Raw genomic sequence first — 19,780 nt, forward strand, 5'->3', positions numbered from 1 at the left:
AGTATTTGTCGTGGTACTGCTGACACCACAGTATTTACCACAGTATTTGTCGTGGTACTGCTGATATCACAGTATTTACCACAGTATTTGTCGTGGTACTGCTGATACCACAGTATATACCACAGTATTTGTCGTGGTACTGCTGATACCACAGTATTTACCACAGTATTTGTCGTGGTACTGCTGATATCACAGTATTTACCACAGTATTTGTCGTGGTACTGCTGATACCACAGTATATACCACAGTATTTGTCGTGGTACTGCTGATACCACAGTATATACCACAGTATTTGTAGTGGTACTGCTGATACCACAGTATTTGTCGTGGTACTGCTGATACCACAGTATATACCACAGTATTTGTCGTGGTACTGCTGATACCACAGTAGCTCCGTAGTATTACAGACATTTTATTTGACTTACAAAAGCATCACAGTTCACTTAAATGTCCCATGACATGTAAACTTATTACAGCAATCATTATATTATTTTAAATACAATATAAGGTTTCTCTTTGTTTGCCTATATAAGGAGAAATATACGTCTATTATATGTAATAATAATAATAATCAAAGTGTTTTTTATTGATTGTTCATATTCAGACAACAAACATCCCATTCAAAACAAGACGGTAAGATTCCAAACTATGGAAGCCCATTTCTGCCAGTGTGATGGAAAAAAAAAAAGATCCTGTAATTCATTATAATGACTTAGTAACTCAAAATAATGACTTCCTTTATCATTATTCTGAGATACTAAGTCATTATAATGAATTACAGGATCTTTTTTTTTTCCAGCACACAAAACATACCTCATAAATACAGGTCTAAACTACAGAAAAAAACGTAACAAGACAAATCATAATACAGACATCAGACATACGGGCTAAAAAATAAATAAAAGTAAATAAAAGAAGCTGCCCTGTAAAGTAAAGTAAATCTAAGATGCTCTAATTTAAGGTGTGCCATGACCTCCTCTACCCATCGTTTATGAGATGGTGGTGTTGCCTTTATCCATTTGAATAAGATCAGTCTCCTCACCAGGGCAAGTCGGATCACCCCCTGATACATTCTTGTGATTGTTGTGTATTGACACTAACGTCAGAATAAAAAACATCACATTTGAAAAATAATTTCTTTGGGTCTGTGTGTTCTTTCTCATTGTTGCACTGATGTTGTCACCTCCATTTTAAAGCGTGTGTTTGTTTTTCCCTTCAGTTACCCTGAAAACCTCCAGTCACCTCTCAGCCAATCAGAGCTCACCTTGCAACAAGACAGAACAGTGACGAGTCTTGTGTCCTCCACATCGCCATCAGTGTGTGTCTCTGACACTAAAGAACTAAAGAAAGTTTTTCTCCTTCCACTCGATGTTGCGTCACAGTAAGCTGCAAAAGCAGGTCCTAGCTCTGTACCGTCAGTTCCTCCGGGCCGGGCGGGACAAGCCAGGCTTCATCCCCCGGATCCGAGACGAGTTCAGGGACAATGCCCGCATCAAGAGAACAGATGTGATGCACATCGAGTATCTGTACCGGCGAGGACAGCGACAGCTGGAGCAGCTGAGGGACGTTAACACCAAACAGCTGGGATCCTTCTCCAAAGACCCAAGAGCTGACCTCTGACCTCTGACCTTCAAATAGGTGCTTAGTGTGATGAATGTAAAATACTTGTTTGTCAAATATTCAGTGTTTTGAGTGTTTTGTGGGTGTTTGGACAAAATGTATTGTTCAAAAAGATCAATAAATAAATAAATGTCTTCATGTATTCACCTTAGATGTAACATGTGGTACTTGTACTTTATTGTATTTTCTATTTGAGGGAAATATTGTCTATTTATTTTATTATAAACTGATGCTTTTTCCATGAAGTAAAAGCAGCATTTGTGGATAATTAATGAACAAAGTCATAATCAAGTAATTCATCTACAACGTAACTTCAAAAGGTTACATTAATTCATCAATGGTTTAAAGCTGCAGGTAATGTATGTTCGTGCTGTGACCGCTGGGGGCAGCAGCAGGCCCGAAAAGACACCGCAGAAGAAGAAGTGACGTAAACAGGAAGTGCAGCTGCTCGTCTTCCTCTGTCAACTCTCTCTCCGATCTTCATATATTTATGTGTTTTTGTGTGAAAGTGAGGATTTAGCTGCTGTTTGTTGCCTGAGTTTAAGTTTCGAGGTTTTAGTGAAGACCTTTTTAATCTCTGCTTCGTGTTTGTATCTGTTTTTATCTGTTTACACGCGTGTTTCAGTCATGTCAAGTTCAGGAGGAGAAATGACGAACGCCCAGTTATTTCAACAGGTAAGAAAACGAAATAAACACGGATGTATCGTCTCAATGACTTTGTTCAAAGAGTTCAAACTTTAAAGTATCTAACAGTAAAGTGTATTGTGAAGGAAAACAAGTTTCCTTCCAGAGCTCTGTACAACCTCAGTTCAGGTTATAACCATATGAATAATTATTTTTTTAATAATAAACTGTTACATTTAAAGTTTGTTTGTCGCACTTCAGGAGAAATTAATTGTTATAACAATAAACGTGATGCTTTTGTACTTAGCTAAACGTGTGTATGGTTTGGCTTCACAAATCCTACGAGAGTCGGTTTTTTTTTTATCAGTTTTATTCCCAAGAAAACCAAACGCCTGCTTCATCTAAAGCCTCATTTTGTGATATAATATCATTTATTCTCAATCTCTTTACTGGAACAAATCCAGCAAATATGTATGTGGTTTTAAAATAACAATATTGTCAAACCGCGAAAAGTTCTTTAGGTTTAAGTGTGAACACCGTTACCTCTTAACTTCTCTGCTCTGAAAGAGGTTTATTAGTATTTACATAGTGTCCCATTATGCACATGTTGTTTGAGTTAAAGTCATTGACAGTTTGCTAATAAGTAAGAGCAACTTTCAGTCACATCATTACAATCTAAGTGTCAACATTCATGTGTGTGCTTAATGTTTAAAAAGGTCTTTGTCCTTCCTGCAGATGGCGCTGTTGCAGTGGCTGTCCTCTCAGACGGATGAGGACCGCAGGGTTCTGGCTGCAGTGACGGGTGTTCAGGTCGGCAGAGAGCTACTGAACCGGATCAGCGGCCAGCACCAAGTGGACGCATTCAAGGTTCTGCTCATCAGAGACTCACACCTGCACTGTAGTGAGTGTGTGTATTTGTTCTTCTACGCTCTGGTGCTCATTCTGTGTGTGTGTCTGTTTCCTGCAGAGGGAGTGCATCCTTGGCATTTCAGAGTTTGTCAGTCAGAACCCACAAGCCTCTCAGGCTGTGATCAACGCTGAAGTGGAGAAGAGAGTCCTGACCTTTGCTGGAAAGGTGAAAGCCTTGGAGGCAGCTCCATTACTCTGAATTCATCCCTGAATTCATCACTGAAAGAAGTGAAATGTGTATTTTATTTCTCTGTGGCTGAAAACTCTACACTTTTTCTTTCATTTGATTGTGTCATTGTGTAATTATGTAATTGTTTATATCATGTAATCAGTGAACTGTTATAAATATGTTAATGCTGAGGCAGATCTTCACATGTGTGTATTTCACAGCAAAGCAGAGTCTTGTTTAAAATCTTTGAAAAGTGCTTGGATTTGTTCATTTTTCTCATCGTGCTGTTAAGTCATGGCTTCTCAGCTGTGTCCATCTGAACCACCACACTTTTTCACAATAAAATGTCATCTGTCTGCTCCTCTTTATAATAACAGACACTTGATCAAGTAATGCTTTCATGTGTTATTTTGATGTTTTATTCTTCATATTAACAGTTAATAAGTTTTTACTGTCACACGGAATGCACCTGTTTTAAATTCACCTTTCATTCACTCTGTGTGAGTTAGTGTATGTTACGTATTATTATTAAAGAGATTAAAAAAAAATGAAAATTTAATTTAGAACTGAACTTGCTTTCATTTTCTTGAAAACATTTCACCTCTCGTTTGACTGGTGAGACCCTTTTATATTCACCATGTGTTCACTGTTTTACCAAGTGATTTCAAAAATATAAGAATGATAAATAAATGAAGTTTAAAAAAATGGCAGGGGTAGAATTGTTCAATTAAATTACTGAAAATAAAACATTTTACATTTTGTTTTAAAAGGAAAGATATTTATATAACTACACATGCCTAAAATAATAAATAAAAGCAGTAAAACCGCGTCTTAACTTTTACTCATCCATGCTTTTACTCCATTAAGTATTTGCTCTTCCGGTGTGGAGGTACGTACAGATGCTGTACAGGCGCTGCTAATTGGATGACCATTAGCGACTGGGGCGATCTTTTTCATTTGGTATTTACAATTGGATAAAGTTATCGTGACGTCACTTCCGTGTCCTTTCTGGTTGGTTGTAGAGAATTGGCGGGGGGAAGCGGGTCGTGTTCAAACAAAACAACACACACACACACACACACACACGCCACCTTCATACCGGACTCATGTGAAGACGGAACTAAACGTCCAAACACCGGCATTTCGTCGTCTCTCACCCGGTGAACCCTCACCAGCGTCAGGATGGAGGTTTCTCATCATAGCGACGATGCTGCGGATATTTGTGCGAAGCTGGAAAAGTGAGTAAAAAACAGTTAGCTTCAGTGCTAACTTCTCCATGGTTAACGCTGGTGAATAGTTAGCTTCAGTGCTAATGTCTCCCTGGTTAACGCTGGTGAACGGTTAGCTCCACTCTGCTAACAGTTGACGTGTTTTTGTTATTATGGGATATTTTTTGGAACTGTAGCTGAAAACAAAATGCGGGATATTTTACATTTAATGGTGGTGAAAATGACGTTGATTCTGCTGTTGTTGGTTTCCTGGTTTGGCCTGTCATCATCTGAGTCATCATCTGAGTCATCACCTGAGTCATCTTCCTTGATTGTGCTTCATTTAACAACATCATTTATGTCACATTTAATTTTCTACAGCACATTTACAAACAACCAGGGCTGACCAGTGCTTTAACAACAAGGTATAAAACAGAAAAACTTTAAAAACTCAAATGTAAAAGACGAATGTGGGAAACATTAAACACAATTAATCTATAGATAAAAAAAGTACTAATAAAGCAGGCGGTGAATATCAGAAAATAAGATATCCTTTTAGGTTGTTAAGGAATATTCTTTTATTATTATTGCTGGATAAATGACAACTAGATCACAACAAAATTGAGGTAAATTACAAATTGTATAATTTAAAGACAAATATTTTTCAATAAATACACTCAATACATGGATTTACAAGAAGTTTGAAAAATAGAATCTAATGTTAGACAAAGCTTTAGCATGTGCACAATATGTACTGTACAAGGTTTATTATCTTGGAAGCTCTATGTTCACCAAAATAATGTTACTGTATTCTGCACAATTCCGAGGCATTACTCACACATTTGACTGTTTATGCTACATTTCATACTTTAACAAATAAGAACTCCATGTCTCTGACATTAAATATATTAATAAAACATTTAAGATTATAAACCAGCTGTTCTGTGATTAAATGTTATGGACGTACATCTGTGTATTGAAGGCTGAATGTCGACTGTTCTGACTCTGACTATCTCCATAGGTCTTTGTCCATGGATACAGATGACAAGTTGGAAGCGTATCACAGGTAATGTAACACAGACGCTGTTTGTTTTCATAGCAGTGACAGTAGGACTCTTGTTAGTAAACTCACCACAGTTCTGCTGAATCAAGGTGAGGCAAAAACATCAGATCTATTTTGTACGATAATGTGATTGACAGCTGGGATTGTCCAATAGGGGCCTGTTGCCTGTAATGCTGCTGAACAGCTTCAACACACCACTCTCTCTCTCTCACACTCACTCACTCACACAAGACATCAGACTAGGGCTAGGTGATATGGCTACAAACATTATTATACGTTTTTGAATTAGTCAATAAATGCCAGATTTACAGACTGAGTATTTTAGCGTTGAGAGAGTTGGAGGAAACGTGTTAATTGTAGTTTTAAAGTTCTTCATGAGCAAAAACCTCAGATCAGTCTTTCGATATATGCCATTTCCCGTATCCTCAAATCAAAGCACAAATCTTGGGAGACTATCAAAAGTCCTGCATGACCCTGAGCTTTTAGCTCTGTTGAAGCCAACACCTGAGTCTGGAGATTTTGTCGATTTGTGCAGAATCAGAATTATAGAACCACGTTTGTCACTCAGGAGCTGAATTTAGTTCATGTCCCCAACTGTTCTCCAATCCTCTGACCAACATAGCATTACTGTTGTCTTGTGATAGGAAAAGAGAGCATGGAGGCAGGTCAAGCGGCACTCCCATCATCCTCTGGTGGATAGTTTTGTAATTACACTAAAATATCTGATGCCGTTTATAGAAGAGTATTTTTATGTCAGAATTTGAATTATCAGCACTGATTGTACTGTAGAGTAGCAAAGTTGTCATGCATTCATATAATTACTTTAGTTTGAGTTTAGTCATTTTGTTTTAATAAATATTAATATTTTAATGATGCACCAGGTGAGACGGACCAAAATGTTATACAGTTATACATGCATTTGTTGCATATTTGTCAGAACCACAACTCAAAGATGGTAATTTAGTACCATACTTATTTATTTTTAGATTTATAATCTCTGAAATATTAAATGTTTTAGCCTCTTAATAGTTGTGGTAATTTTAAAATGTTTTTATGATAATGTTTTTTGCCAAACCAGCCCTATAACTTCCCAATTACTTTTTTTCTTTCAGATTCATTCAGGATGGTAAAGATGTTGCCAGACAAGGGGACATGCACAAAGCACTGGAGTTCTTTAAACTCGCTCACAATCTTCACCAGAGTCAAAAACTTGAAAGGAGAATAAAGAAAATTGAAGAGCTTATTGCTCAGAATGACTCTGAGGATGAAGATGAAGAGTTTGTCAATATCAACAACAGCGGTTTGTTGCTTTTTAAAGAGTTGCACGACAAACTTTATGACTACCAGAGAGATGGAGTTGGCTTCTTATACAGTCTCTACAGAGATGGTCGTAAGGGTGGGATCTTGGCAGACGACATGGGTCTTGGTAAAACCATCCAGGTGATATCCTTCCTCTCTGGTATGTATGATAATGAGCTGGCCAATCACACATTGTTGGTGATGCCAACTTCACTCATCACTAACTGGACAAAGGAGTTTGCCAAATGGACTCCGGGCATGAGGGTCAAGGAGTTTCACGGTACCAGCAAAGGAGAGCGGACCAGGAATCTAGAGAAAGTCCAGAGGAGAGGTGGTGTCATCATCACCACATACACTATGCTTATGAACAACTGGCAGCAGCTGTCTTCATACCATGGCAAAGAGTTCACATGGGACTACATGATCCTGGACGAGGCACACAAAATAAAAACAAGCACTACCAAAACAGCTAAAAGTGCCTCTGCCATACCTTCAAAGAACAGAGTTCTTCTCACAGGAACTCCAGTCCAAAACAATCTAAGAGAAATGTGGGCACTTTTTGACTTTGCTTGTCAAGGCACTCTTCTCGGTACAGCCAAAACCTTCAAAACAGAGTATGAAAACCCCATCACTCGTGCTAGAGAGAAGGACGCCACTCCAGGGGAGAAGGCTCTTGGCTCCCGGATGTCGGAGAACCTCATGGCCATCATTAAACCATATTTTCTTCGGAGAACAAAATCAGAGGTGCAAAAAAACAACATGAACAGAGCACGTCTTTGTAAAGAGGAACAAGCGGAGAACATTGACACCCTAGTTCCAAATCCTCCAAAAGATGGCGGAGCAGTCATGCCCACACTGACGAGAAAAAATGACCTTATAGTCTGGACATACCTGAGCCCCATCCAGGAGGACATATACAGGCAGTTTATTTCATTGGACCACATCAAGGAACTGCTCTTAACCACCAGGTCACCTCTTGCTGAATTAACCATTTTAAAAAAGTTGTGCGACCACCCAAGACTGCTCTCTGCAGGAGCGATTGCCAAGTTGGGTTTGGAGGAGAGCACTGCTCAAAACCAGGGGAATGATGACATGGAGACCAATGCTAATAGCATCGCCAATGTTCATGACGACACTTTAATAGCCGAGTCTGGGAAACTTGGGTTTCTGTTTCCTCTCCTTGAGCAGCTGAAACAGGAAGGCCACCGCACACTTGTCTTTGCTCATTACAGGAAGGTGTTGGACATTATCGAACGTATCCTGGGCAACAGAGGCTTCAAAGTTTTGAGACTGGATGGCACAATTACACAGATTGCAGAGAGAGAGCGGCGCATTTCTCTGTTCCAGAAAGATAGTCGTTACTCTGTCTTTCTACTGACCACCCAGGTTGGTGGTGTTGGCATCACTTTGACAGCAGCAAACAGAGTGGTGATTTATGATCCCAGCTGGAACCCAGCAACAGATGCCCAGGCTGTTGACAGGGCATATCGCATTGGTCAGACTGAAAATGTTGTCATCTACAGGCTGATCACTTGTGGAACAGTGGAGGAGAAAATCTACAGACGGCAGATTTTCAAAGACTCTCTCATCAGACAAAACACTGGCGACAAGAAGAACCCCTTTCGATACTTCAGCAAACAGGAACTAAAAGAGCTCTTTACCTTGGAGAATACTCAATCTTCATCCACTCAACTGCAGCTTCAGGCCATGCATTCCAGACACAGGCGGACAGACACACAACTCGATGAGCACATTGCCCACCTACACACCATGGGGATGTTTGGCATCTCTGATCATGACCTCATGTTTTCCCTCGAAATCAAGCATGACGAGGCCCCTGAGGACCAGCAGGAGCACAATTACATAGAAGGGCGTGTTCAGAAAGCACAGGAGCTGATGAAGGCGGAGTCGGATTTGCAGATGCAGCTTACTGAGAGCATGGCTTCCAGCACAGAGCCTGCCTGGCTCAGACAACCAGTGAACAACAACAACAACAGAGAGCGTTCACATGAGAAAAAAACAAGAAACCCAAGCCCAAGTTCTCTGAATTCACAACATGACTGTAGTTCAAACAGGTCACCAGTTGTGGTGGACTTAAATCACTCGGGTTCCGACAATGAGGAAGGCCAACAGAATCTGAGTAACCCAGTTATTGATCTTACTGCAGATGAAAGTGTGATAGAGGAGGAAACTGTGGAAAACATAAGCCAAGGCAAGCACAACCTGGATTCCCCAAAACACCAGCCTATCAAGCAGGATCAGAGTTACTTGGAAGGAAACAACACACTCAACAACAGTCAGGTGGTGATTGAGGATTCTTTGTTATTGGTGGAGTCCGTTAATGATGCATCAGATGTAGCTGATGACTTGGCTCATGAGCCAATGGACCAATCAGTAAATTCTGAGGCTGCTTGTCATTCTGCAGTCGAGGACAGCCTAGCATATGTCACAGTAGCCAATGAAGATGAACAACAGCAATATTTAACTTCACATTCTGAAATGGACTTTGGGCCCAGTTGTGGCACACCTCTGAAGAACAAAAGACTGTCCATGTTGCAGACATCCAACACAAGCTTTAAAGTGGATGCATCACCCAGAGTCAGTGCTGGACTGGAATCCTTTGAAGGTAACTTCAATTTACAGCTGGAGGACAGTGACATGTTTTCAGACAATGATGTTCAGGATGGTCAAGAGACTGAGGTGGAGCAGAAGAAACTGCTGTCACAGCTGCAGTTTGAGGGGAGTTTTAATGTAAATAAATCCCTTTCTGAGAGGCAACACAAAGAATCTCTTGCAGAAAGCCTCAACAATGGCCAAGCCGATGAAATAGAAGAATCAATGAACGATTCTATTGTAGCTACCAAGAAGAAAAGAGCAGCAGTGATTTATGATAGTGAAGATGAACAACAGGATGTTGACCATAATGAGAGGCAATTTGAAAACTCCTTCCAGGTGCTTGGAGCCTCTACACCGAAATCGGTACCCTCTGGTTCTACCCCACGTTGGTCAAGAAAGAGTGTCGGAGGAAACACCTCTGTAGCTTCTCGACGGTCTCTCCTTCAGTCCATTGTTGAAGGCATGGACAACCACAATCTGGACAAGGTAGAAGTTGATGAAAGCTTCAATGAAGATGATTGCAGCTCAGAAAGGCATTCTGATGAGGCTGAAGAAGAAAACATAGTTAATTCATCTTGTGACCTTCAGTTAGATGAGCCCACAGGAGAGACTCTGAACTCAGAGGGGGAGGAGGAGGAGGAGCAGCAGCTGTCTGAGTCAGGAGAGGACATAAGCAGCAATCTTGAAGAATCGACCAGCGAACCCGAGTTGACTTCCACCGAAAGGATGGACCAGTGCACAGTCAATATGGACGTCAAGAAGTGTGGGAAAAATGGCATTGACTGTGATGTTGAGGGTTACGACTCCCTGGTCAGTAGAGGGAGGGAGTGCGTGAGCCAAGGGAAGCTGGATGATGCCTTGAGCTTCTTCCTGAGAGCTATTGACATCAAACCTGGAGATCCAGAGGTTCAGCTCATGACCATTCAGTTGTACCGACAGCTGAGTCATAGGAGTTAGACTCAAACTCAAATGACTGTTTGACAAGTTCATGTCTGTGACTCTGAGGCTGCATTCACCCTATGTATTCAGTTAAAAAAATGGCTTCCTTCCACCCCACTCTTAAGTTTAGAGCCCTGACAATGGAGAAGCATTTGCTTCCTGATTAGCTCTAATTGGTTACAAGTAGTCATGGTTACAAATCAGCTTTGAACAGAAAGCAGTGTTAACATGTAGCCTCAGTTTTATCTCATAGAAGAAATCCCCTGTCTAGATGCAAATAGTTTTTGTTTGAACATTTTCAAATGATAACATGGCATAAATGTTGCCTGATCTTCCACTAGTTAACACGTGTAGGTCTTTCCAGCTTTAAGCAGCTGGTAACTCTGTTCACCATATTTATATCATTTGTTTGCCAATACAGAGGGAGGGAACACAGCTGTGTTTGCAGGTGATTAGGTTATTAAGTGGTATCAACAGTTGAACATGAATGTGTGTTAAATGTTTATTAAAAATATGTTATTATCAGTTGATTTGCTGATTATTTTCTCGGTCAAAATGTCTGGACATGTATCCGCAGTAGAACTACCACATTTCCAGTTATTTTAATGATTATTTAATCAGTTAGAATGTTTGTGTTTTCTGACATTTTATGTGCCAAACAACTAAGAAAATAATCAACATGATTAACCACTAATGAAAATACTTGTGAAGTCGATGTTAATGAGTGAGGATCTCAGGCATCTCTTGTTGGTCTCAGCTCCAGCGCAGGTACTCGGAATACTGTCATTCTAAACAAAATATAAGGGAATCTCATTTAAGTATCAAGAATTGGTGAACATTTTTGATATTTTCATTAGGCTTGTGTGAAATAAAATAAAGTAGAGATGCAGATTATTTTTCTTAGTAGGAAAGTTGACATATCGGTTGAAAACATGAGAATGTGTAACACTGACAACAGCAGATCACTCGTCTTAAACGAAACTGTATTTTTAGGGATACTTTTTGCAGCAGATCTCTCGCCTTGAATTAAACAGAAAATTACTCTAAGTGATGAGTTTTTTCAGGCTCACAGTCAAGTACATGCGGTTACATGTGTTATGTTAATGACACTTACTTTTATTTGTATTCATCACATTTTGTTTTCCATTTGGTTTTCAGAGGGTTAATTGTGTTTTTCTCTTTTACAGTAATAAAGTTTATCTGTGATATATTTTTCTTTAAAAAGACAATTGTTTCCTGTGCTTTTACTTATTTTGACTGGAACAATCCATAGTAAAGTTTTTATTTTAAAATTGGCTTTTGTTGATCAAGGTACTGTAGATGGTGGAACCCAAGTGAAGAACATGCCTGATTTTGTTTTACTGTGATTGAGTTCTACCAAATACATCACACGTCTCTGTGTTGATGCATCTCCATTTCCTCCAGAACTACACAACCTATTTAAAATATAATAACTGGATGGCCCATCAAAACAGCTAGAAAAAGGTGGCACACAAAACTAGAATTCACTAACTAAAAAAATACTAGTATTAGTTTATAAACAAATGTACAAACAGCTTAGATGTTTCATCTGGAATAATCAGCACGTTAAATATGAAAACAAATCCCTGTTCTTTGAATCATGGTTTGACAACATCATTTTAGTAACCCAGCTATTCAATGATAATGGAAATCTGTTGTGTAACCGTGTTACTGTTGTGATGGATTTGTGTACTGTCACATCTGCTCAGAACTAACCCACTTCATCACATGAACGATTGACTGTTTGGTTTCCATAACAACAAAAATCACATTTTTTTGCTCATCTGATTTTAGTCACTCAAAAGACTAATTCTTAGCCTTTGAATAGAAAACTCAACGTAACATTAAAATCAGACTCTAAAAACAAGAAAAGCTGCTAAAACTCTTTGTAATGTCTTCATTTGAAAACTGGCTCTTCGTCGCACGAGTATTACGTCACCTGCGACACGCCCCCTCGACAGGGTACAGAATGTACACATGTGTTCACTCGTCGGTAACAAATTGTCCTTACACATCAGAACTAACATTTCATCAACGTTTTCAACAAAAAAGAAAACTTAAGAACTAAAGCAAAGTAATTAACACGCAGTGAGCCGCGGTGTATGACGGTTAATACGTTTAAATGTGGTCACACTGAGTTAATTCGCTGTATGTGTGTATGTGTTAGAAAAGGGGGTGTGACCCATGTTCCCGCTGCTGTGTGTGTGTGTGCATGTGTTACATAAACGCTCTGCTTGGTCCGGTTCTGGTTCAGATGCTGCACGAGTCGTGACTTTAAAACACTCCAACGCTGCTGCTGTTGAACGTTTTTATTTCACGCAGACGAGGTAAGAAAGAAAGAATCTCCTCTGTTGTCGTTCACTTTGTTAAATGCGTGGTAGTGACGTTATTCTCGTGTTTTTGTTTAAATACAGTCTCAGGAAGGCTGGACAGAAAGATGGCGGCATCCCTGCTGAGAATGGGACGCCTGGGCTGTGTCACGGTAATTTACATTTAAATTAAAAATACTTTTTATTACATTTAAATCGGTTCTATCTCATCCATGTGCTGCCGAGCCTCAGGATGCTTTTCTAAATGAAACGGCTGAAAACTGACCCATAAACAGACATATATTTTATATATATATGTACATGTATGTAGATATATATATATATATATATATATATATATATATATAAATATATAAATAAAATAAATCAGACTCAGAACAAGTGCATGTGTATTTATTCATGTGAACATATGTGTTCACTCCCTCTCTGTAGTTATGTAACAGCTCAGGGGCCAACACTGGACACAATGTTCCTGAAATGTTCACAGTATGGATGTGTAGGCCTCAGAGTATTTACAGAACAATGTAAAGTGTCCTGTTTCCAAAAGTTCCCAGTCTATCCTGAGCTTTAACTGAAAGTGTTGGTGCTATGATTGTGTGAAGATAAATGGGAGTGAGTCAATTAAAGTGCGTGAGTTGACTTGCAGTTAAATGACCTCTGTGCTTTATGTGAAACCCAGCTGTTGTGTTGAGTAGAGGTCACTTAAATGTCCTGTGATAATAAGTCATCAGGATTCTGTAGGAAATCTTGAAAGGGTCAATTAACCAAAGGAGCAACCACGTCAACATCAACAACAAAATAACAAATACCAGAGTGTTTTAAAAGGATTTAAAATTAAAATTTAAAAATGTTTTTCTCACAAACTTACACAGCTGTGTCATTGCATTCAAATCACTTTTTATTAGTCATGCTATTATTCCAGTTGAATAACTGACAGATTGTCAGTTATGGTTATGGTCACAAATGAAGTGTGTGTGTGTGTGTGTGTGTGTGTGTGTGTGTGTGTACGTGCTGGTGCTTGCAGGCTGAGAGATGGACCTCTCTAAGAAGAGCACCTGCAGCTGTGACCTTCAGTACAAAGTCTGGTGGTAACAAGAAGTCATCAAAAGTCAGCAGCTCAGGTGAGTTTGACTTAAAGCATGTGACTGATTCTATTTGTGTCATTGAAAAAACAAAAAACATGCCAGGTACCAGTGTAGGTAAACATTCTAGTTATTGTCTTGTACACAGGCTTGGACTCAAGCTGAGTGACATTGGCCACAGATGTACTGTAGTATGTCTTATTGAGGCTAAATCTGCATCTTGTATCCACTTAATTCTTTGACTTATTACTGGACACCTAGCTTTCTTCAAAAGAATGATATGTAACAGGACTCCAGACTTTTTCAATGGGTTTGTTTGTCTTCATTTGAAGCAGAAATAAAATGTCATAAGTTTACTGTCTACATATCACACAGACTACACCTCTGCTGTGGGACTATTGATCTTCATCTTGAATTATCATCTCGTACATCTTGTTTGTCACTCACTGTTGACACACACACACACAAATGTTTTTATTCTTAGTTCAATATGTCCTAAAGAAAACTTTAACTTTAAACATGTCTCCCAGGTATGAAGTGACGTAAGCCAGGACTCTCAGAGTATTAAGTTTAAAACAGGGAACTGCAGCAGATCCCACTCTCCTCCATCAGACGATAAATCTCTCCTGCATTTTTTCCGAAATATTCACACATTTGGTCAAACGTGCAACCAAATTATTGCACTCTCGAGCTCTGTATATGATGTCGTCATTCAGGAACATTAGGTGATCATTAGGCTGGTCAGCTAAACAATAGCCAAATCAAAAGACCGCTGCTCTTCGATGGCCACCATGTTGGATACAAAAGCTGCTAGACCTGCTTCTCTATCACTAACACCTTAAGCCCGCCTCTAGCATGCCAGGGGTTGGTGATTGGTGTGTCCTTGCCAGACGTGTCTGCAGAGCGTAATGAAATTACTGGCAGACTCGGCTGTGTTCACCCAGACGAGATTCAAATTGTTTTTTTGGGGCAAATTCCAAAATGACAATACCAGGAGTCATCAGGCCCTGAGACAGACTGGTTCAGCGAACATGATCAACATGAACAATTTTGGTCCTTTTTCACACACGTTTCGGGGTCAAATTAGAGATTGTTTAGGGAGAAGCGCTACAAGGATTCTAAAACAGTGAATCCTCCTGTTTCAGCAGCAGCAGCTGACACAGGTTGAAGTTGAGAGTATTGGTGGGTGGCATGGCATGTCAGAATGTAACCCAGGTTATTTCTGTACTTTCTGTCCCCTCAACACTAGAAACAAAGCGGTCAGCAGACGCTTAAATGTGAAAATGCGTTTCTTAATCATTCTAAAAAAAGAGCTTGGCCAATCTCAATATTGATTAAATATGGAGCGCAGCTTGGTTTTCCACTTTCGTTGTGTTTGTCTCCAGAGCACATCTGTCGCTGTCGAGACCGTTCTCTGATCTGGATTTGTAAGCATATCTGATCAGAATCTGATCTTCCTGACCAACTGTTCACATTATATACTGCAAGTGATCAGATCCAATCTGCATGTGTCCATATTGACATAGTCTAGTCTTGGATTTCTATAGTTGCAGGCCATTCCAAAAGTTCCAGCTTGAAGCACAGAGATGGTGAATCCACTTTACCCCTGAGGTTTAGGTGCGCTGGACATGAAAGAACCTGTTGCCTGTGTGAGAAACTCGATCACTGTGGTTCAGCTTTTCACAAATCAACCCAAGCCCTCCTTCTTCTCAGTAGCATTCTCCTCCCGTCTTGTCCATGTTGTCACATTCTCAATAACCTGCATCATCTCTCCCCCTCAGCTGTTGTTCTCCCCTGGAATAAATGACACCTTTCCCTTCCTTTAGTGATGTTGCTGAGGCAGATCTTCTTGTCTTGATGCAGTCTTGACTCCTTTTGTTAAACTGCTTCCCCTGCCCCTTACTTTCTCCCCCTCTTCACTTACATCCCAGCTACGGTTACTTTCAGATGTCTGGAGTCATGCAAACAACGACAAAATGTCGTTCTGTGCAAACAGGCTTTGTGCTTGACCTGATTTTATACTGTAAAACTTTAATGATAAATCATTCCCCTTTTTTTCATTGTACTATTCATTTGAGTGAAAACATGAAGCATTTTTGTCTGAATTCACAGCCATATGTTCAAAATGTTGTTGAATGCGGGTTTGTACAATTTGTTATTTTCACCATGTATGCGTATTTGAAATAATGCATCTCGTTTGCTTGCCCTCCTTCATCCCAGATAAAAAACAGGTTAAAACATACTTCGATGTAGAAAAACTTGTCCAGCACAAGCCGTTTGAAGCTCCCAAGACAGACGTCTCTCAAGCAGCAGCCACAGCAGCGGCAGCCGGCGCAACTAATGCAGTCACAGAAGCATCAACTGTCAAGACAGAGATCCTGACAGAATCTGTACCGGCAGCAGCAGCTGAGCCCACTGCTGAAGTTGCTGCTGAATCTCCACCCATTATGCAAACAGTCACTGAAGCTGTGGCTGAAGCTGCACCCGTGGTCGAGGCTGTGGCTGAAGCTGCACCCGTGGTAGAAGCTGTGGCTGAAGCTGCACCCGTGGTAGAAGCTGTGGCTGAACCTGCACCCGTGGTAGAAGCTGTGGCTGAAGCTGCACCCGTGGTAGAGGCAGTGGCTGAAGCTGCACCTGTGGTAGAGGCAGTGGCTGAAGCTGCACCCGTGGTAGAAGCTGTGGCTGAAGCTGCACCCGTGGTAGAAGCTGTGGCTGAAGCTGTACCCGTGGTTGAGGCTGTGGCTGAAGCTGTGGCTGAAGCTGCACCCGTGGTAGAAGCTGTGGCTGAAGCTGCACCCGTGGTAGAGGCTGTGGCTGAAGCTGCACCCGTGGTAGAAGCTGTGGCTGAAGCTGCACCCGTGGTAGAGGCTGTGGCTGAAGCTGCACCCGTGGTAGAAGCTGTGGCTGAAGCTACACCTGTGGTAGAAGCTGTGGCTGAAGCTACACCCGTGGTAGAGGCTGTGGCTGAAGCTACACCCGTGGTAGAGGCTGTGGCTGAAGCTGTACCCGTGGTAGAGGCTGTGGCTGAAGCTGTGGCTGAAGCTGTACCAGTGGTTGAGGCTGTGGCTGAGGCTGTGGCTGAAGCTGTACCCGTGATTGAGGCTATCGCTGTAGCTGTACCCGTGGTTGAGGCTGTGGCTGAAGCTGCATCAGGGAGTGAAGCCATTGCAGAAACTGCTGCTGCATCCATAGCTGAAAGTGTTGCAGCTCCACTTGCTGAGGAATCTGTTCCAGCTGCTGTCTCTGCCCCAGAGCCCGCGGCTGAGGTTTCTGCCCCAGAGCCCGCGGCTGAAGTTTCTGCCCCAGAGCCCGCGGCTGAAGTTTCTGCCCCAGAGCCCGCGGCTGAGGTTTTGGCTGATGTTTCTGCTCCTGTTGACGGTGCTGATGAGCTAGTGGACCCTGCTCCAGTTGTAGCTGAAACTGCAGGAGAAGAACTGCAAATGGAGGCCCCGGCTGAACCAGTTGAACCACTTGAGGGTACACACTACGACCTCCCTGTCTCCCATGATCCTTCACCTTTTCCTCTGTGGATCCTGCGTTCTACCAGCAGTTGTCACCTTATACAAATACACAGTAGCCGTTTGTGATGAGATTGCAGATAAATTGTAAAGATAAGAACATCACAAACACAGTTTTGTTGTAGCTTTGCAGAAGTGTACTCTTTATTTTACTCCGTGTTTGCAGATGCATTTTAGCCCATAACCACTACACCTTCCATTCTTCATGCCAGATAATATCAAACACATATGACTCTGAAGTCTTTCCTGTAGCTTCTTCAGCTCACTGTGTTGTGTGTTTGTGCTGCTTCAGCTGTTGTCTCGCATGTCTTTGTCGTTGTGTCACCTCACCTGCACTGAATGTTTGGCTTTGACACTTTTTTCCCTCCTTGCTTCTTAACTGCACTGACTAATATCTAAATATAAGACTGAATCTATTTTACTCGTTATTTTATTGGGTTGAAGGTGAGGGTGGTGAGGGTTAGGGTTAGGTACAAGAGCGCCTGGAGAGGTGGAGGTATACATTGAAGAGAAGAGGAATGAAGGTTAGTCGGAGTGAGACAGGTGAAGATACAAGGAGGATAAGTAGTGAAAGTGGATGAGTTTTAAATAACTGGGGTCAACCATCCAGAGACCAGAGCATGAGAGGTGAAGGAGAGGGTGAAGACCAGGATTGGTTGGATACAGTGTCTAAAAGAGAGGAGGTGGAGTGAAGGTGTCCGAGCTGAAGTTGCTGAGATTTTCACTGGGAGTGACCAAATGACCGATTTTAAAAAGGAGCATATTCCAGGGACAGCTCAGGCTGAACGGTTTGGAGATAAACTAAGAGTCAGGGTTGAGATGGTTTGGTCATTTCAACGGGAGGGACAGCGATTATATCGGACAAAGGATGTTGAAGATGGATCTGACCACAGAGAAGGTTCATTGAGGACAGGTGGTGTAACAGAAGAGGACATGAGGGACAGGGCAAGACGGAGGTAGATGATCTGCTGTAAACAGAATAATTAACACAACTACAAATATCCCGTTTTTGTGTTGTGACACGTTGCTGTTCTGCTAGCTTTTGCATTTGTTTTCGTCGTCACCTGTCATATTTTTTATGTTGCTCCTCCCTTTTTTTAACTTTACGGTAATGGGTAAATAGTAAATGTGAACTTTCCCTGTTGAAGCACTCGGTGAGGTTGTAGCCTGGTTGCTGTGCGGACTGATGAACATTTGAAGTGACATTGTATCTCTTACAGCAGAGTTATGAATGTGTAGCCTAGCATGATCTATATTCACCTTTCACCTGTTCTTTCCCCGTTCTTTCACCTCTGCATGAGGGTTACTGTTAACGTGGGAAGGCTCAAGTCAAAGAAAGATCATAATCTTTCTTTTAAAAATGTCTTTTCTTTGAAGAGAAACTCATTGGTTTCTTTACCCTGTGACTTTCAGGTCATCTGGACCCCATTCAGAAGCTCTTCCTGGACTCCATACGCGAGTATTCCACAAAAAGCCAGTAAGTGTCGCTCTCTCCACTTCACATTTCTCTTCTCTTTTTCAAGAGCTCTGAAAACCGTGTGCTAGCGATTTAAAGATCACTGCGTACTGGGAATAAAGATAATTCTGCATAATTATGATTGAGGACGTTTGAGCAGTTTGATTATTCAGAGGATCTGTGTGACGTTTGTCCTTCTTCTGCAGGGCCAGTGGAGGAGTCATTGATGCCGGCTCAGATTTTGAGAAGGCTTTAGCAGAGGAGATTACCAAGCTTCAGAGACTCTATGGTGGTGGAGACCTCTCTTCTTTTCCGGAGTTTAAATTCACAGGTGGGTTGAGTGATTGTGTTCTGTGTACGTTGTTTCTAGCTGTGAAAGACACCTAAGCAAAGAGGTTTTCCTGCTGTTGAGTTTGCTTCCATGACTTCACCTGGTTTTATTCTCAGTTTCCAGCTAAAAAAGGTTAGAGTATGAAGTCAGCTACAGATCACCAGGACAGTTAATGCTGCAGGCATAAGCAGGTTATGCCGTAGTGTAACCTCACTGACATCAGGGACTTGTTATTACATAATCAACGGTGTGCTTTTGTTTTTCAGAGCCCAAGTTGGACGAAGTGTCGCAGACGTAAACATCAGCACTTTTCATTCACTCTTTTCTACTTGTTCCTGTTACTTGTTCATTCAACAGTCTGCTTATCGTCACCTTTAGCCTGTTTTTGTGTAAACAACAGAGCTTGTTCAATTGTTACGTCTTCTATGTGAAAGGAAAATAAAGCCTCAGGTTTTGTCCATGTATGAGATCATTTTTTTTGTAATGAGATTTTACATTTAGTTTCTGACTGGATATAATTAAATATGCTCCCCTTAAACTGACAGTGATAATAGATAGTGATTGTGCTATAATATGACTGTAGCATATAATTGAA

The 19,780-nt window shown here is 41.1% G+C and overlaps 3 protein-coding genes across 3 annotated transcripts; all 3 read left to right on the forward strand.

Annotated features, from left to right (window-relative positions):
- Positions 1-1,205: 1,205 nt before the first annotated feature.
- Positions 1,206-1,778, forward strand: sdhaf1 (succinate dehydrogenase complex assembly factor 1). Its single transcript, XM_058636243.1, has one exon. It carries the CDS (start codon positions 1,369-1,371, stop codon positions 1,618-1,620), a length of 252 nt encoding a protein of 83 aa, XP_058492226.1. The 5' UTR covers positions 1,206-1,368; the 3' UTR covers positions 1,621-1,778.
- Positions 1,779-4,351: 2,573 nt separating this feature from the next.
- ercc6l (excision repair cross-complementation group 6-like) lies at positions 4,352-11,676 on the forward strand. The gene is made up of 3 exons (XM_058636963.1): positions 4,352-4,560; positions 5,552-5,596; positions 6,706-11,676. Exons 1-3 carry the CDS (start codon positions 4,505-4,507, stop codon positions 10,463-10,465), a joined length of 3,861 nt encoding a protein of 1,286 aa, XP_058492946.1. The 5' UTR covers positions 4,352-4,504; the 3' UTR covers positions 10,466-11,676.
- A 784-nt stretch (positions 11,677-12,460) lies between these two features.
- On the forward strand, positions 12,461-19,647 carry LOC131464394 (magnetosome-associated protein MamJ-like). Its single transcript, XM_058636848.1, has 7 exons — positions 12,461-12,795; positions 12,883-12,950; positions 13,823-13,919; positions 16,101-17,357; positions 18,812-18,875; positions 19,061-19,185; positions 19,452-19,647. Exons 2-7 carry the CDS (start codon positions 12,906-12,908, stop codon positions 19,481-19,483), a joined length of 1,620 nt encoding a protein of 539 aa, XP_058492831.1. The 5' UTR covers positions 12,461-12,795; positions 12,883-12,905; the 3' UTR covers positions 19,484-19,647.
- Positions 19,648-19,780: the final 133 nt, after the last annotated feature.

The sequence above is a fragment of the Solea solea genome, chromosome 8, assembly GCF_958295425.1.
Source record: "Solea solea chromosome 8, fSolSol10.1, whole genome shotgun sequence".
Classification (NCBI taxonomy): domain Eukaryota; kingdom Metazoa; phylum Chordata; class Actinopteri; order Pleuronectiformes; family Soleidae; genus Solea; species Solea solea.